This window comes from Stylophora pistillata, chromosome 4 (assembly GCF_964205215.1).
Source record: "Stylophora pistillata chromosome 4, jaStyPist1.2, whole genome shotgun sequence".
NCBI classification, from domain to species: domain Eukaryota; kingdom Metazoa; phylum Cnidaria; class Anthozoa; order Scleractinia; family Pocilloporidae; genus Stylophora; species Stylophora pistillata.
The window spans coordinates 37,995,330-38,014,086 of NC_142522.1; the positions used below are offsets into that span (position 1 = coordinate 37,995,330).

The 18,757-nt window shown below is 39.4% G+C and overlaps 3 protein-coding genes and 1 long non-coding RNA gene across 4 annotated transcripts; 1 reads left to right on the plus strand and 3 right to left on the minus strand.

Annotated features, from left to right (window-relative positions):
- Positions 1 to 18: 18 nt before the first annotated feature.
- LOC111325355 (uncharacterized) lies at positions 19 to 14,540 on the minus strand. The gene is given in 6 exon segments (XM_088758081.1): positions 19 to 757; positions 1,317 to 1,523; positions 2,123 to 2,207; positions 2,209 to 2,643; positions 9,513 to 9,664; positions 13,962 to 14,540. Coding segments are annotated over 4 exon segments (1,125 nt in total). The 5' UTR covers positions 2,637 to 2,643; positions 9,513 to 9,664; positions 13,962 to 14,540; the 3' UTR covers positions 19 to 352.
- On the minus strand, positions 4,743 to 6,169 carry LOC148733613 (uncharacterized). The gene has a single exon (XM_088758082.1). The coding sequence runs from the start codon at positions 5,971 to 5,973 to the stop codon at positions 4,963 to 4,965; it is 1,011 nt and encodes a 336-aa protein (XP_088614208.1). The 5' UTR covers positions 5,974 to 6,169; the 3' UTR covers positions 4,743 to 4,962.
- LOC111325332 (uncharacterized) lies at positions 6,946 to 8,415 on the minus strand. Its single transcript, XM_022929139.1, has one exon. The coding sequence runs from the start codon at positions 8,413 to 8,415 to the stop codon at positions 6,946 to 6,948; it is 1,470 nt and encodes a 489-aa protein (XP_022784874.1).
- Positions 14,541 to 15,732: 1,192 nt separating the features above from the next.
- Positions 15,733 to 18,707, plus strand: LOC148733614 (uncharacterized). The gene is made up of 2 exons (XR_016000745.1): positions 15,733 to 16,125; positions 18,395 to 18,707. It is a non-coding gene; the product is annotated as an uncharacterized LOC148733614 (long non-coding RNA).
- The last annotated feature ends 50 nt before the right edge of the window (positions 18,708 to 18,757 follow it).

Consider the following 18,757-nt stretch of genomic DNA (forward strand, 5'->3'; position numbering starts at 1 on the left):
AAATTGGTCGTAACCAACTAAACTTTGAAGTCAGCGAGACCCTTTATTTATTGGCAATCAATCACTTCTCCCCTTCACCTTACCCAATTTTTGTCTTAAAATCTCTAGAGTTAAATTAATGCCTTAGGATAACACCTTTAGTCTAAAGTTTCTCCACCGAAAAAATTATCGCCTGAACTCAACACTTGACGAGCGCGATCTAAACCATCCAATGAAAAGGTCCCAGTGGATAACAAACAATAGTGCCATTGTCTAGAAGTCAGTCAGATTCAGGTATATTTGAATATATTCCAAAGATTAGGAATTGAGAACTCAGCCAACATGCATATGCAAATGTCTGATAATTTTCCCTTCAGCCAGTGAGGTAAGTAAGTACTTTTCTCTCGCCACTGTAACCAATGCGACCATGCTGAACGGTTAAGTTATCCAATGCCAGTAAGTCTCCCGTTCGCCACTGAAAACCAACTGCGCATGACCAGGTTGTTACTCGTATGTGCTGTACTACTTCCGGTTCAATCGGACTTCCGTCTCCATAATATGTGTGGGAGGGGCATTTCTCATCTGGGATACCTTTGCCAATAAAGGTGGGCAATGCATGGTAATATGAGCTGTGCATGGCGGCAATCTGATTGAACCAAATTTTATTTCTGGCCAGCGGATGCTGTATCGACGCAGGTCTGTTTTGCCAAAGACATAAATCCTGTGTTTCATTCCAGCTCACGTGATACCCTTTGTCTTTAGCCACCCTCTCTGCTTCCTAAAAAATTACGTCATTTATCAAAGCGCAAGGTCAAAATGATTATATATTGGTAAAATACTTGTGGCGTTTCAGTATTACAAGGGACGAAGAAGATAGGTCCATCATAAAACAGGGAGAATAGCCCTGTAATTTCGCACCGCTTGCCTGTTTGAAACTTGTTTCGCCGCTCCTATCGCAGTGCCGGTGGGAACCTGTTTACAAGCTAAAATAGGGTTTGAAAGGAATTTTGCTCTCCTTTTGGGATAAATTCTCTTTGCAAAACAATAACACGGCTAGCTCTATTTTTGCCCTCAGCGTGCTCTAGTCTTGGAGTAATGGACGGACAGATCGAAATAGACTAGCGATCTTACTTAATTCGGGATCTGATAATTAAATGTGGATATATGCCAGGAGTAGTCCTGGTGGATCATAGATCGGGAAGTAATTCTTGACAACTCATTCAGCCTACGAGAGAAGAAACCTTTTTCGAGCACGTCTTGCTGAATATAATTACAAAGTATCACACAGGTAGGTATCCCTTTAAACAAGAAAAATAAGTAACCAAAATAACTCGTACCTGTTTATCTTCAGTGCCAAACATATGTTGCCAATTCATGTACTCATCGTGGGCTTTGTCGGGTAGATATCGTACGTATCGCACACCTTTTTCATCACACTTCGCCACGACTTCGGGATCCAATTTGGAGAGAAGCTCGCTGTTCTTGACCAACGGTGTTTCGCCACCACAGTTATCGTCCGCCTCCTTTATGCAGTAAAAGAAAATCTGAAGAAAGATAAAATTATCCTACTTTAAACTTACAATGAAAAATCTGATTGGTCGAGAGCAAACAGTCAAAATACACAAGCGTGTGAAGTTGACATGATAACTTAATATTTGCAGCAGATTTGTTTATCGCGTCGAGTTTAAGTCTGCCAAGTTTCCAAGCCCCTCGTCCGTGAAGTGTTCTCAAACTTTTGCAAACTCACAGAGAAAGTTTGTCTTTTGCAGCTTGTTTAAAAAATGTAAAATAAAAAAAATTATTGAATTTAGTTTTCGCATGATATCATGAATTATCAAACTTCGCGTCTGTGTTCGACTTCAGCGGATAACTCAGACCGCGGCATTGATAATTCATGATATCATGCTCAACCTCATTCAATAAGTGCTGATTTTCGGATAGGATAAAGGCCCTACACAAATATTTCGGAACAGGGCTTTATCCTGTTCATCTTGTTGCAATGTTTGCGCACGGTCAGGGATGCATGGGCGAGGGTAGCCTACTATGAGGCTTTGCTTCAGTCTTGTCATGCAACATGGCAACGAAAACAACAACAACAAAAAACAACTACTACGAAAACAATTTACATCTTAGGACAATGTACCTTTTTGGGCCAAGTATTGAGATAAGACATCTCATTGTGCGGGTCCATAGTACTTTCTGGTGGTTCATCGCTGGAGGTATAAGTTTTTGTCAACTTGTTGGCGATAGGTACTGCCACCGACTTCATACGAAAAAGGCTCCCCTGAAATTTTACCAGCAATAGTCGAGAAGTCATCGGCTGTTCGGGCTGGAAGGCCACGAAACAAAATAGCTGGACATTGTGGATGATTTTCTTCAATGAATTCCATACATTTAGAAGTCAGTTCAGCGAGGGAGGCCTGGTAACGATTGTGGACGCGTACACCAAGTGGAAAGGAATCTCTTGGTTCCGCTAGGAACTCTGGGAAACCGCCTTGTGTGGAACCTGGTGTGAACTCTCTGTCACGTAATTTCGACTTGAATTTAGTAACTAATTCCTCTCTTGGTAGTGGTTCAAAGATATCTGTGTTGGCTTTGTCCTTGGTTATTGAAGCAAAGCGAATCCCATGAACCATAAGTACTGCTCTGGCGTACATTTGGCTTCTTTGGTGAGGGCGAAAAACACGACTTACCGACATTATCAGTATAGTAGACTAAAAGAGCAAAGATTTAAAATGACTTTTAGCTTAATTATTGAATTACTGATATTGAGGACTAGTTTTAATCAAATAAAACCCGGCTTGTACCGTTAATCAAGATCAAAACAGGATGTTGAATCAAAATTAAATCTAAGCTCTTACTAAAGCATTTAGTGATAAAAACGAGCGATAAAAAATATGAACGACGTTTAGACCGCTCCACGGTCATTTTCAAGTTAGAGTTCATGAGTAAATTTCCGCATATATACGATTTCTGAAACAATGGAATGAAGGTAAAAGCTAAGTATTTACATATAAACAATAGAGCTAATAACTAATAACAAAGTGCAAAAATGAAGTGTAAATAAGCGGTGAAAAGGATGAAAATTAATTTATATGAAGTGTTAAGTAAACAGCTTTGCGCGAATAGAATCGCTCTGTTTGTTCAATTTTGGCTTAAGGTCCCGAATAAAAGACATTTCGAGAGTCAAACAATCGAACTTGTTTGAGCACTTCCTCAGGACCCTAAAGTTCTTTGCGATTTCACATAGTTCGGTTCCATGTTCTCTTACATGGTTACCGATTACCGATCGTTTATGCTCCTCCACACGTTGATGTAGGTGTCGGCTTGTAAAGCCGACATAATCTGTATCGCACAGATCACACCTGAAGAGATATACAACGTTTTGCTGGTTGACAATTGGAGGTTTAAGTTCCTTAGCTTTGAGTTCATCTTTGATGTTGCGGCTTGTAAAGACAGGATATACTTCGGTATTTATCTTCCGGCTAAGATCACTAAGTTGTTCGCGTAGTTTGTTTGCTGATCTCTGATCCTTGAAGGGCAGGGGTATCCTAACGGAAATTTCACCTGCTTGTTGCGGGGGACGCGTGCTCTCCATCACCTTCATTTTAAACAAAAGACCTGATGGTGTTTTGTATGAGGGGCTCTAACTAACGGCTTAATTTCGTTCGATCTGCTAAAAACAATGCTGAACCGTGCCTTTAAACTTTCTTCAAACTGGCAATTTTTTCATCAAAAATGTGAACACCTAAAGAAGATCTTCACACGTTTGCATTTCCCAGAGCCACCAAGAAAGCCACCAAAAGCTTCTCGTTTATTTAGAGGCTTAAGGGTATTGACCCCGAGAAAGAAATGTTTAAGTTCTTTAGTCCTTCTTTTGTTATTTTTTTGTTTATATCCATGCTCTGAACATTTCGAAGAAGTCGAGGATTTTAAGTGTGCAAACAGCAGAAATAGGAGATTGAAAGATGGCGTCTGTCCCTCATTATTCTTAAAGTCAACAAGAAGCTATTTTGAAAAGAAATAGTGGTTCTTTTCTAGCATGATAATGTTAAGCATGGTTCTCACAGGTCAGGAAAATTCACGCTCAAATGAATTACTTCAAGGCCTACAAAAAGTCAGGGAAAATCATTTTGAGTCGGGAAAATTAGCGGGGAAAAGTTAAAAACCGAAAGTTTTTTTTTTTTTTTTTTGGCAAAACTTTTGCTTCCTTTTTATGCCTTTTTTATTTATTTTTTCGATCTATAAAGATCGTGTGCTCACAAGTTTATTGTCTTAGCTTAAGGTTTTTTTTAAAATCCCAATTACCGCCTCCATTTTTGATTGGCGCCGATTTCTACATTACCGCAGTCTTTTGAGTGCTGATTTGTCTGTGAAAATAACAGTTTGGACAAGAGAAGAAGGGATGACGTCTAAAAGATGTCATCTGCGGCCATTTTGAATTCTTGTTTATCCATTTCGAACCACGTGACCAAACAGCTAAAAAGGTCTATTACTTATGCTCAAGTAGCTTGAGTGGGTATGTAATTATTATTATTAGTAATAGTAGAATCTTTATTTATACACGATAAGAATTAAAGCTAAAAAGCTTGTGGGGTCGTGTACTTAACAAAATAGTATCTAGCCAACTTATGATTATACTAAGACATTTCAAACTAATAAGAAACTATAATACAATAAAACATTCAATTTCCTCTGAACTTAAAAGTACTTGTAATCAGTTAATCTATTCCTAGCCGTCGAACCTGATAAACTAGTAAAAGTAAGGGACCGGTCATTATTTATCGCCTGGGGGGGGTCGGAGTATTTTTGTTGTCACATCGAAGCATTTACCTGATCCCCCCGTAGAGTATCTGGTTTTTTAGAGATCCCCCCTTATCGGTAGTGGAAAGTTTCATGATCCCCCCCCCCCCCTTTTCTCCCAGCCACCGCCAAATAACTTTTTGAATATGCAAGTGATATTTTAATAGTGGTACTTACGTCTCATGGACCTTGAACCACAACGGTAAATATTTGCTCGTCAGATACGAACTGAATTGTCGAGGAAGTGCCAATCTCAGGCTGTTCATCCAAATCCACGAAAACATAGTCATCGTCGCTCTCTGCCTCTCCACTTTCGGATTCTTCATCCTCGAATTCCACGTCATCTTCATCACTCGACAGTTCTTCTGTTATCACAGTCTCTTTATTCTGTCGGTAATAGTGACATCGAATGGCCTTCACTTTGTCAAGTTTCCGACCCACAGTCGTCAAACCATGCTTGTTGAGATACAGGTCTAGTTCTCTTACCCGCAACTTTTGAACTTTGCCACCCTCGATGAGGTTATCCCATTGAAAGTCCTTGTACGTTCGTTCGGCCTCTTGCCTTCTTCGCTCCTGAGCTGCTCTTGTTCTGATGTCCTTTCGGATCTCAATATCCTTCAAATGATTAACATATGCAATGACGTGCTTCTCTTCCACATTATATTTTGAGCAGAAGCTCTTCATGGTATCCTGATCGTTTCTGATACTGTCAGAATGTTCCTCGTACAGATCTTTAATACATTTTCTTGGAAGGTAATCATCTGGTGTCCTGCCCGTCGATTCCGTCTGATAGATATCCATGAAATGTCCAGGATTGTTTGAATCTGGTACAGGTTGCGGAATTCTTTCCGTTTCTGGACCGACCCATCTATTGTTAGAACACCAGGAACAGAGATTGGAACTTTCTTCTCTTGACTCTTTACAGGCATCACGACAGAATTCCATAAAAAGTTCTCCACGAATATAGTGGTCTTCCATAAACGATTCGATCTTTCGGAAGTATGCTGCACCGGGCGCTTGCTCTTTGTTTCGTTCTGATGCACCCCGATAGTTGTCGAGGTAAACAGAATTGAAAAAGAATAATTCATCAGGGGACTCGCTTACTTTGCTCTTGATGTAATCTTTAAGGACAGGGGCATCATCAATTCTCTCGGCTACCTGACTACAGACATACCAGGCATTTTTCTCCATCCGTTTCTTTTCGTACTCTTCGTATGACTGGAGAGACAGTTGTTTGTTTGATTGTCCTGGCGCGACCTAAAATTCCTTTTTTTTTGGTCTGATCCCCCCCATTATGCTTGTCAATTACGGCTGATCCCCCCTAAAGGTCTTCAAAAAACCATGTGATCCCCCCCTAAATACTCCGACCCCCCCCAGGCGATAAATAATGACCGGTCCCTAAAGCTTGTGAAGTGATTGTTTCTCCTGAGTAGCCTCCTGAGATTCTTAAGGGCGAAACTACCTACATTTTTGACACGATGGTTAACATAGTTCCATAGCACCGAACTTCTATATGTTAAAGAGTCCTTTAACAATCTAGTGTTGAATCTAGGTGTGGTTATTGCTTCTTGGTCTCTTAGTGAATAGCTACATTCCCGCCTTATGAATATGCTATTAATTAGAGACTGAGGTAGTGAGACTTTACTTGCTCTATAAAAAAGGTTAACTATTTGAAATTTGTATTATAAATTGATCGTATCCCATCCTGAAACGTCGAGAGCTACATTAGATTCCGTATCTTTGGATAAGTTGTAGACAGTTTTTCTGCTTTACAGTGAAGTTTCTCAATTGAGTACAGAAGATCCGAATTTGTACACGAACCCCATAATATAACACCATACTTCACAGAAAGTAATATTAGACTAAAATAAAACTTTAAAAGGACATTTTTGGGCAAGAACCTTGAGCGCTTCAGTAAGTCTTTTTTGTTCGCAAAGTTTTTCTTTAGTTCTAGCATATGCGGTATCCAGCTGAGCTTGTCATCTACAATCATTCCAAGAAGACGCGATTTTTTGACATAGCCTAAAACAGATTTACCCAAAAATAATGGAGGTAGCGGTCCTATAATGGTTGGTGTACTAATTATCATGACTTCGCTCTTAGCCGGGTGAGGTGTTAAGCGATTCTCTAGGCACCACCTGTAGACCTCTTGCAAAGCACAGTTCAAGGAAGCAATCGCTGCGTCTGCAGACTCTCCGATGCTGAAAATTTAGGTGACAATATATAAGGTGACGTGCTGGCATCCACTGAAGCGGGCTGCGGTGGCACTGGCAGTGATTTAATTAAGTTCTCGCCGATCTCCGAAAAGTATGCATTCATCATTTGTGCTTTTTCCTTATCCTTTAAAGCAAAGCTGCCGTCGGTTCTATTAAGGGGGCCTATTGTTCTGTTGCGTGCTGAGCGATTTGTAGCTATGTTAATTAAGTTCCAGTAGGCACTAGATTTCTTTACTTCTTCGAACATATTGGTGAAATAAGATGCTTTAGCTCTTCGCAAAGCTGACGTGACTGCATTTCTAGCTTTCTTGTATTTTGACCATAATTCAGGACATTTTGTGCTGACTGCTGCTTTGAAAATCTTGTATCTTTTATTGATCTTGTAGCGGATTTCGTTAGTTATCCAAGGAGCTGATTTACTTCTGATCTTAACTTCTTTCTGGGCGACGTGTTCGTCACAAATTCCTTTAAACAAGGTTTGCCATGCCCATAAGATATCATCTGGCTCTTCGAAGACTGACGCAAAATGGAAAGGCGCGGATTCAACGTCCGCCTGAAATTTTTTTATGTCAAGTTTCCTATAATCTCTTGTTTTGATGTACTTCGGTGGTGGCCTTTTGTTCTTTAACTTAATCGTTGCGTATACCATATTGTGGTCTGAAATTCCCAAAGGGAAAACACCACACTTGCCCATAAGATCAGTCCTTGTTGTAACAATTAGATCTAACAAGGTACTTGTTGTTGGTGTTTCTCTAGTGTTTGCATTTACCACATTTTGCATATTAAACGTTTCGAAAATGGAGCGTAGTTTTCTGGCGTTAGCGGACTGCTCAGATTCCGTCTTAAAGTCGCAGTTGAAGTACCCTAGTAGCACAATGTTAGACGATTTCAGCCAAGCTTTTTCTAAGGTGGCACTGACAAGATCAAAGAATTCACTAGCGTCTGGCGGTCTGTAGATTACTGAAAACAACACTGAAGAACTTGGGAATTTGACTTGCAGCCACTCTGCTTCGATGTTTTGTGTGAGAAGATCTTTACAATGAGTAGCATGCAAATGCTCTCCATAATATAATAAGCATCCTCCTCCTTTTCGACCCTTCCTATCTAATCTTACAAACTTCATTCCTGGGATTAATATTTCGGAATCTGGCACCTTTTTGTCAAGATGTGTCTCGGTGATTGCGAGAATTTCAAATTTACACAGTTGTTGGAGGCATCTGAGTTCCTCGATCTTGTTCCTTAGACCACACACATTCAGGTGCGCTAATCTGAAGTCTCTATTGGAAGTGCCGTATTCCAACTGATTTACAAAATCAGAGAGGCCATCGTCACAGTTAGTCGTTTCTTCTGCATCCTGTTCTAAGTCAACTGAAGCTTCGAAACTATCATCTACACCAGAGAAAGGTAGTTCTTTCATTAAGTCTCTTGAACAACACACAGAGCAAGTCTACCGTTTGCTGCTGAGTTGAGCGTATTCTGAGGGTCTCACAGCAGCACAATTCACATGATAACAATTGGAACACGAAGCGCAACGTAAGGAGCGGTGATTAGAAGTGATGGTCCTTGAGCAGGTTTCGCAGGAAGGGTGGACAAGATGGCGGGACATGGGCGTAAGCTCTTGTTAACTAACGGCATAATTTCGCTCAGTCTGTTCTATATATTGAGAGATTTTACGCCGTTAACTAACGGCATAATTTCATTCAGTCTGTTCTATATATTGAGAGATTTTATGCCGTTAACTAACGGCATAATTTCATTCAGTCTGTTCTATATATTAAGAGATTTTATGCCATTAACTAACGGCGTAATTTCGTTCAGTCTGTTATACATATTGAGAGATTTTACGCCGTTAACTAACCGCGTAATTTTGTTCGGTCGGTGTTTATATATTGAGAGATTTTACGCCGTTAACTAACGGCGTAATTTCGTTCAGTCTGTTATACATATTGAGAGATTTTACGCCGTTAACTAACGGCGTAATTTCGCTCGGTCGGTGTTTATATATTGAGAGATTTTACGCCGTTAACTAACAGCGTAATTTCGTTCAGTCTGTTATATATATATTGAGAGATTTTACGCCGTTAACTAATGGCGTAATTTAGTTATGTCTATTATATGTATTGGAAGATTTTACGCCGTTAACTAACGACGTTAAATCGTACAGTATACATACAGACCGAGTTAGTGGCGTTAAATCTCACAATATACAGACCAAGGTAATCGCATAATTCGCCGTTATCTGATACGCCACATATTTCGGGGTAATTCCTACCAAAACTTACATCTACCCTGACAGGTATAATTTCAGACGTCGTAAGTTGCTTATTTAGTACGTAGACAAGTATGAAGACAGGCTCTACATACATAAATACAACTAATAAGACTTAAATGAGTTATTTCCTGGCGATTTATGGCTAATTTTGTAATGCGTCGACACCATTACGTGCTGACGATTTTACAATGGACCTTACCCCAGATTTTGTAGGAAAATAACAAGCATAGAATCTCTCTCACCTTTTACCAGCGGGGTTTGGTACCTTTTAGTCCTAGTGATCCCAAGTTAGTCTTTAGAGTCAATTATCGAAATACCAGCCTTTACGAGCCACTGAGGCGAAGTTTCTAGCCGAGATTTATTGAATTAATTGAGCGACGTTCCCGGGAATATGCTAAAATGTAATCAAGCAATAAACGAGTAGGATTAACCACAGGAATGCATACATTAGTGCTGGAATAAATATTTAAGATCACGGCGTGACCGGCCAAAATTGTGGTGAGAACAAAGAATCTTGAGGCGCAGCCACTGATATCCTTAGCACATTTTGACGTCTTCTATGAAATATTTCTGGAAAGACCTACAGCTGCATGGAATCTATTTGTTTTAAATGGTGAAGAAGCAAAGAAATTTTAAGGGGGCCGTCTAGTCAGATTTTTGCGAAGTTTTGGTCATGCAACCACATTTTGGTTTTTGCTTTAAGGCGGCTCGTGCTAGTTTCCTCGCGCGGGGAACAGAGAACTCTTGTGTCACGCGCGAGAGAAACGTGCAAAAGAAGCGCGAGATCAAAAGGTGAAAATTCAAAACAAAGATGGCGGCGTGTGGATTTTTTCTACTTTCGCGAGAAGTTCACCTAAGAACGTGTATTTAATGTGTTGAGCGGCCACTGTGAATGCAGGAGATAGAAACTAAGATAAAGAAGACGATTTTCGGAGAAGTAAAGGTTGCTTCACTTCACATCTAAAAGAAATATTCAAACGATATGAAATCTTGCGATGGCGAAAAAAAAAAACTCTCAAGTGAAGGATAATCTACCTGAAGTGGAAGAAGACTTTGAAACTTAAAGGAAAGTAATATGATATAGCCAGAAGTCGTGTGTAGGATTTTTAAGATAAGCCCCGGGAGGCTTTCTTTGACAGCTGTTTACAGATTTTCGGTATTGTCCTCTTGTACCGGTTCACAAGAGCCAATACAAAAGACCAAACAATACACAATAGGTATGATGCACGATCCTCGCAGTAGATAGCGCTTTTTAAGCAATAGCGAAAATCAGACCTGAAAAAAATCAGGCCTGTACGGGATTCGAACCACTGACCTCTGCGATACTAATGCAGCGCTCTATTTTTATTTTTTTCAGGTCTGATTTTCGCTATTGCTTAAATAGCGCTATCTACTGCGAGGATCGCGCATCATACGTATCTAATACCGCAGTTCAAAATATATGAACGTCATATATTTCATCGTATCTGAATACACAATAGCTAACCGATAACTCCTAAACAAAGAAAGAACAATGGTAATTCCCTTGTGAACCGGTACACCAGGACAGAACCAGATTTTCTTAGCAGTAAACGATTGTAAACATCAGATTGTAGGCGCTCGCGCGAGCACACGCAATTGTCAGCGGTAGCTATAACAGATCATGAGTAAATGTCGATCTTATAGAATCCAGATTTTTAAATGCGCGAGAACACGCGTGGAAATTGCTAAACTCACTCATTGCATGAAAACAAGTCCGGTGACCCCTTTTTTTTATTGTACCAATATGATAATAACGTCGAAAGGAATCATCAGACAAAAAAATAGAAAATTCTACAAAAAGAAATTTGCGATGTGTGAAAATTGCCTTTTTTCTAGATTTTCTGAAATTCCGCCCTGTAGAATTTTTTAAAAATCTTTTTGTATTTTCCTTTCCAAGTGCCAAATGCAATCACTGAAAAAATCATAGGGTCACCGGGTTAGTTTTCGAATTATTTAAGCCACAAGCTAAAAAATGCGTCTGAATAAGCCTCTAAAAGCGTTGCCATGAAAACTGCTAGTGACGAAATGACACCTATTTTTGGATAACCAATAATTATAGAATTCAACCCCGTAAAAGTGTTCAACTGGCCTTGGTCAGTGTTTCTCTTGTATTCTTACAAAGTTACAAACCATCAAAAAGATGAAAACCGGTACGAGCCACCTTAAATCGATGGTTTAACCTATCTACTTTAAGGTTTTTGAAGTCTTTTTAAATTAATTTTATCGGTAAAAGCTTGAAAAACGCAATTTCCGCAACTGTGTCCACCATTGTTGATCGGTTGCCCTGGAAACAGAATTTAAAATCGATGCATTTCCTTGAGATTTCTCGATTCAACGCCCTCCGAATTCCGTTTCCAGGGGTTCCTATCTAATTCGAGTATTTTAAGGCCTGGTTCCTCAGTAAACGCTCCACGCAGTCGATCAATCAATCGTTCGTTTGTTCCCTGAACACATTCAAATTACTTCAGCTTGTTTATCATCGAATAATCATGTCTAAAGGGAATAAATGTGCTGTAAAACAGCGAATTATAAAGAAAAGTGGTAATGGTAAGAAAAAAAAGGCTTTCAAAGGTATCCCAAAGCACAGAAAGATCGCGGAAATTGCAGAGACCTAGATCGTAGATCACTTTTTTTGGTGGGGATGGCGTGGTACGTAAGCGAGCAAATTCCGGAGCCTCGTGCCTCTATTTCTTCGAGAAAGCTATAGGAAAGTGACAATGAAAGTGGATCTGATGACGATATTTCTCATGAAATGCCAGTGGCCGAGGAGTATCGGCTTGTGCACATTGAAAGTCTTCGAGAGTTTGTTGAGAGGGTTCACTTTGTTCAGGCTATGTGAAACTTAAAAATAAAATATGGTTATCTTTTTAATTTTCTTTAGCCTCTATCCGGTTAGTGGAGAATGAATGCGACAGATTTGTCTGAGTAGTAGCGTGTGTGCCAATTGCGATAGCTGTCCGATGAAAGAATTTCTTGCCACCGGATGTCACAATGTTGCCGATAGAGTTCCAAGATCAAGTCAGGGAAAGGATATTAACAGGCGAATAGTATATGCTTCCCATGAAATGGGAGTGGGAAAGGAAGGTATTGCAAAACTTTGCGAAGCTCTCAACATGCCCTTCACAATGTCTAAATTGACTCGGTACAGTCAGGAGGATGTGTTGCTTCAAGCACATGAAGATGTTGTATGCAAAATGCTAGAGAGTAACAGAGAAGAAGCCAGAAAGATTGCTCTTGAGGAGGATGGAGTGGAAAATTCTGACACTGCCATAGGAGAAATACCAGTTAGTTTTGATGGAACTTGGTTCTCTGCCAATCATGAGACTTACCAAAGAGGGCACAACATACGAGGCTGGAGCCTTTAATTTTTAGCTTCCAGGAGTGTAAAACTGACTCAAAATAGTTAATTTTCTTTTCTTTTCATTTCAAAATTGTTGGAGAGTGATATTTTGGCGCTGAATGATGTTATAATCACCTTCAATTGATATTGCATTGGTTAAAGGAGGAGTTTTTCTTTGTGTCAACTTCAACAGCAGTTTTCTCAAAACTGCCCTTTCATGGTAGTTGCTTACTGCCCTCACCATTTTTTCACTTCATTTTATAACCAATTTTGGTGAAATTTGGCACAAGCTATCCTTTAGATGTAAGCTGTGATCCTATGGAGCAAAATTGGATTTAGTTAAATAATTGAGGAGATATTAGATCAACATCCTTATATGGAAGTGTTCGGTTGTCATGGGTGCACCAAAGACCCTATCCCGAATCTGCTCCATAGGGTCACAGTTTAATCCATGGTAGTTGTGCATGAGAAGTTTTCACCATTTTCTATGAATTCTATAGGAAAAAAGTATGGGGGGGCAGACAGCAACCCTCAGTTTATGATATGAAGTTCAGAAGTTAATAATTAACTACGGTTTAATCATTTCATCTCGATTTCAATTTTCTGAATAGATCTTTCTGAAGGGATGCCCTGAGCAAAATTTCATAGTTTTCTATAAGATTGTTTAAGAGTTTTGTTTCTTTAAAGTTACTTGACTACATTTGCAAAAATCTGACTAGATGGCCCCCTTAATGGTGATGTCATCTGTGTATCTGTCATCCAAAAGATCATAAATAAGAACCAAATTAATAACTACCGTACTAATTGGATCCCCAGAGAACTAATAGGGGAGTGCAGTTGAAATGTAATTTCTGTGCTATATTGCGAAAAAATAGATGTTTTTTATCAAGCATCTAGCTTTAAACAAAATCACGAAACTACTGCGAATTACATCTGTTGCTGAACAGCAAAATTTCATGATAATGCATGGTAATATGAGTTGTGCTTGGCAGTTTTCTGATTGAACCAAAATTTTATTTCCGATCAGCGATACCCTTTGTCTTTAGGGGTCAAAATTCTCACCTTGTTACCTAGAACAGCTGGTGTGCTGAATGTAAACTTTACGTTGTTACGGTATTTTCCAAACCGCCAGAAAGATATAACTCGTACAACTCAACTACTTTATTGACTGACGTAATAACTACGAAGCGATATCGACAACCAGTACAATAACTATCTTTTTCACTTAGCTACGGAGCGATATAAATACTAATACAATCAGTATCCTTATAACTTAGAGCCCTTTACAAATAATATCACTTAAATCTCAGTGTACTACAGCACAACTCACAGTTCTCTTGAAAATCTTTAACAAAATGTGGACGTCCGTAATTCTTTCTCTCACGTAGCCTTCCACACGGCTTTTAATTCCAGTAAACAACTCTGTCCGGCTCTCGCTCCTCTGGGCTCTTCGCAACAGCAGTTCTAGCTCACTAAAAGGCCTTCCTCTTTAAGCTAGCGTGACTCCTTATATATCTTTCAGAAAAGTTCTAGAATGTTCTAGAGATCTGTAATATTGCTATTTTTAGAAACATTACACTATTATTACATCATAACAAAAATATGCTGAGTCACGGTTCTAGAAGGTTCTCCTTAAAGTTCTCGCTTAGTCATCATGACTAATTGTTCTAGAAACTTCTTCGTTCTATTTTTAATAATTACGTAACGCAACGCACTCTAGAAAAATATGGGCGCTCTCCATAACAACTTTTATCTGTTTTATTTATTTAGCTTCGCCGACCGGCAGGGACACCGCAACAGCTTGCTTGTTCAAACATTCAATTCGTTACTACAAACATCCAATTCGTCAATCAAACATTCAATTTGTCAAATCAAACATTCAATTCGTCACTTGAAACATTCAACCACAGGCGGCCCAAGCTCTCTTTGAGAACCACACAAGGAACACAATTTGCATATTTATAAGGATTTGTATGGGATTTTCTACAAGATATCCACAGAGATAGTTAAAAGTGAAAATATTAAATAGAAATGGCTTACCTTGTTCCATACGTGTGTTGTTTGCTCCTGGTGTCGTTATTTTACCGATTTCACTTGATTTAAGCGGTTTTTTTTTAATCCTTGTTTTCTACCACATAAAGAGAAGAACAACCCGGGGTCCGCTCAGGTCGAACCTAAAATGTACCATTGTCTCAAGCACCCAATCAAAACCGCGCGGCATCTTGTTTGCACGTGCGAAATTTTTGCAAAACTCCGAGGAAACCCAGGAAGAAATGTAGCCGGTCAACTTGTTATTTCTTTTCAATCATGCAAGTATTTGAATTGGTTTACGTTCGGTTTTTTTTGTCTTGTATGTATGTATGGATGGATGGATGTCTCCCGCTCTTGAAAACTTCAAGTTTTCCAATATATTCGCATGTTGTAGTTTCTTACAAGCGATCACGAGGTGATGTTGTATTTTGATTTAATACTTCAGGGTAAAGTTGATATGGACCAGAGTCAAATAGTGGACTTTGCGTTTGAAGGTCACAATTTATTGATTACTGGCTAGGCTGGCGTTGGTAAAAGCGAGGTCGTAAAAGCATTTATTGGAAAGGCGAAACGTGCGAGAAAGAAAATCGGTGTGATATGTTCGAGCGGCACTGCTTGTCAAGTGTATGATCGCGGCGTTGCGTTAACTGTTCATTCGTTTTATGGATTATCCACCTTGGCGACAATTGATTGATCGCTCGGCTGAAAATTCCGTAGTTCGAGACCGAGTCAAAGGCCTCGACATAATTGTGTGGGACTAGGCCAGTATGTCATCCTAGAGGATGTTGTTGACAAGTTGAGGTCTAGTACCCCCCGCGAGTCTTGGTTTGCTAAAGGCTGATAGTTGCAAAAGAAACTGTTTGGGGCTGCGTCGGTGGGGGTAACGAAATAATTTGGATATATCAACAAAGTTGAAATGGTAAATTGGCCAGCGTAACGATTACAAAAGCTGACGTTTCGAGCGTTAGCCCTTCGTCATTCGCTCCGACGAAGGGCTAACGCTCGAAACGTCAGCTTTTGTAATCGTTACGGTGGCTAATTTACCATTTCAACGTTGTTGATATATATATCCAAATTATCTTGGTTTGCTAACACGACGAGGTTACCAACCCGATTTCAACGGTCGTTGTGTCGTGGTTCGAATGTACGCGGACGTCTACAATCGTTTTAGCGTTTCACTGAGGACACGAAGAGCCGCCTGGCGCCGATCGCCGGGCTGAGATTGCGTGGCTAGAGAATTGAAATGAAAGATCAACCTTTGCCCTTGAATTCTGCAGTGGATTTGTGACCGTGGGTACATTTTATCTTGGGATTTTTTACTTCGTTCGGCAGGCTGTCCGGACAGAAGTGTTTGGGCTTGTCTTCTCCTTATGTGGTAGAAAACCAGGATTCCAAAAAATCGCTTAAATCAAGTGAAATCGGTAAAATGACACCAGGAGCAAACAACACACTAATGGAACAAGGTAAGTTATTTTTATTTCATATTTTCACTTTTAACTATCTCTGTGGATATCTTGTAGAAAATCCCATACAAATCCTTATAAATTGTGTTCCTTGGGTGGTTCTCAAAGAGAGCTTGGGCCGCCTCGATTCAACTCGGCAATTCAAACGTCCAATTCGTCAAATCAAATATTCAATTCGTCACCTGAAACATTCAACTCGGCAATCCAAACGTCCAATTCGTCAAATCAAACATTGAATTCTTCACTTGCAACACTCAATTCCGCAATTCAATCGTGCCATTCGGCAATTTAAAGATTCAAACGTCCCATTCGGCAATTCAAAGATTCAATTTATCAATCGAACATTCACTTCGTCTTTTCAGACATTCGATTTGTCAATTCCAACATTCAATAGGCTAGTAAGACTTACATCATTAACAATGACCCAGCTGATGGAGGTATTAGCTAAGAAACTTGTAAATCAGAGATACTGTTCAATCAAGGATGAGCCAGAGATAAACATTACAAACCTAAAAATGGAAGACATTGCAGTACACAAAGAAATTGCTCTCTTGAGTATTTCATGTGAAAAAAAAATAGCAAGAATACAAAGAGCATTGTTTTGTTGTTACTTAGTTTCTAAACAAATCAAAATAACTGTTCACTATATCTATACAACTGTAAAGCTGTTCTCTGTTATTGTATGAGCATGATTTAATTAATCTGTGAAACAAAATGCTAAACTGGGTCAGTCTAATCCAATTACTGGGTTTAAACTGGGTCAATTTAATCACATTACTGGTTTTAAATTGGGTCAAATTTATCCCATTACTGGGTTTAAACTGGGTCAAATTTATCCCATTACTGGGTTTAAACAGGGTCAAATTCATCCCATTGCTGGGTTTAAATTGGGTCAAATTTATCACATTACCGGGTTTAAACTGGGTCCAATTTATCCCATTGCTGGGTTTATACTGGGTCAATTTAATCCCATTGCTGGGTTTAAACTGGGTCAATTTTTCCCATTACTGGGTTAAAACTGGGTCAATTTAATCCCATTGTTGGGTTAAAGCTGGGTCAAATTTATCCCATTACTGGGTAAAAAATGGGTTGATATAGACCCATTACTGGATTTAAAATGGGTCAATTTAATCCCATTACTGGCTTTAAATTGGGTCAAGTTTATCCCATCTTTAGAGATATAATGGGTTTTTTTTAACCCAAGATTGGTTTTGGTAGCATTTTCCCAGTTTGGGAAATACCAATCAAAACCCATAAATTCACCATTTTTTCCCTATCTGGTAATTGCAAAAAGTTCCCTGTGCTCGGCCAGCCATGACGATTGCCTGAAAAGTACAACTACCCGGAGAGCAACAAATTTCGCGCCCTTTTCACGAAAAAGACGGAGAGAGGCCTGAGACACATTCTCGTACCCAGACCAAACGGACGCTGAGTTTGAATGTTCAAAGTTTGAATGTCGAAAGTGAATGTCAAACTTTCAACGTCGAGAGTGAATGTTCAAAGTACTGATTGAATATCAATATTACCGAATGTAGGAATTGGATCGTCGAAACGCCGATCGAATGTCAGAATTGATATTTCAACCGGCGCATTGTCGAATTGAATGTTGGAATTAACGAATCGAATGTCTGAAATGACGAAGTGAATATTCGATTGATAAATTGAATCTTTAAATTGCCGAATGGGACGTTTGAATCTTTGAATTGCCGAATGGCACGTTTAAATTGCGGAATTGAGTGTTTCAAGTGAAGAAATGAATCTTTGATTTGACGAATTGGACGTTTGAATTGCCGAGTTGAATGTTTCAAGTAACGAATTGAATGTTTGATTTGACGAATTGGACGTTTGGATTGCCGAGTTGAATGTTTCAAATGAAGAATTGAATATTTGATTTGACGAATTGGACGTTTGAATCGCCGAATTGAATGTTTCAAGGACGAATTGAATATTTGATTTGACAAATTGAATGTTTGATTGACGAATTGGATGTTTGAAGTGACGAATTGAATGTTTGAATTGAACAACTAAATGTTTGAACAACAAGTTTGACTTTTGGCGGGGGTGGATACCCATAGTAAACCCACCCATCCCACCCCAGGGGAGGACATCCATCACACAGTAATCTCGTGCGTGGGAAATTAACGTTGCCCTCCCCTAACCCTACAGGAGACGGGACCTCCGTTTATTCATCCCTATCCGAGAAGAGTAGAATATCTAACCATTTCTTGATGTTATAGAAAGGTGGCAAATTCTTCTCAACTATTTTAAGACCCCGAGTGTTGGTCCGGCCGGGCCTCGAACCCTCGACCTCCCGCACAACAGTCCAGCGCTCTATCCATTGAGCCAACCGGGAGGCGGTTCATCTACTTGATGACGTGAGAGACAGACAAAAGGTCTGGATAGCAGAGGATGCATTATAATTTTAAGAAAAGACATAACGTCAGTTATTTCTATAGGAAATGAAGTTCTTCATTCATCTTCAATATAACAAATGAAGTTTGCATGAGTTAATTTCAACTGGAGATGACACGAGAACTCTGGAAATCTTTCTTATAAAATTAAACGGTTTCCACTTCTGAAAATTTGTTTTAAACCACTCACAACAGGTTTAGAAACCCCTAAAAAAAGGAAT

Excerpts from the sequence above, each read along its gene's own strand:
- LOC148733613 (XM_088758082.1), bottom strand. The coding sequence starts at position 5,973 with ATGGAGAAAAATGCCTGGTATGTCTGTAGTCAGGTAGCCGAGAGAATT.
- LOC111325332 (XM_022929139.1), bottom strand. The coding sequence starts at position 8,415 with ATGAAAGAACTACCTTTCTCTGGTGTAGATGATAGTTTCGAAGCTTCA.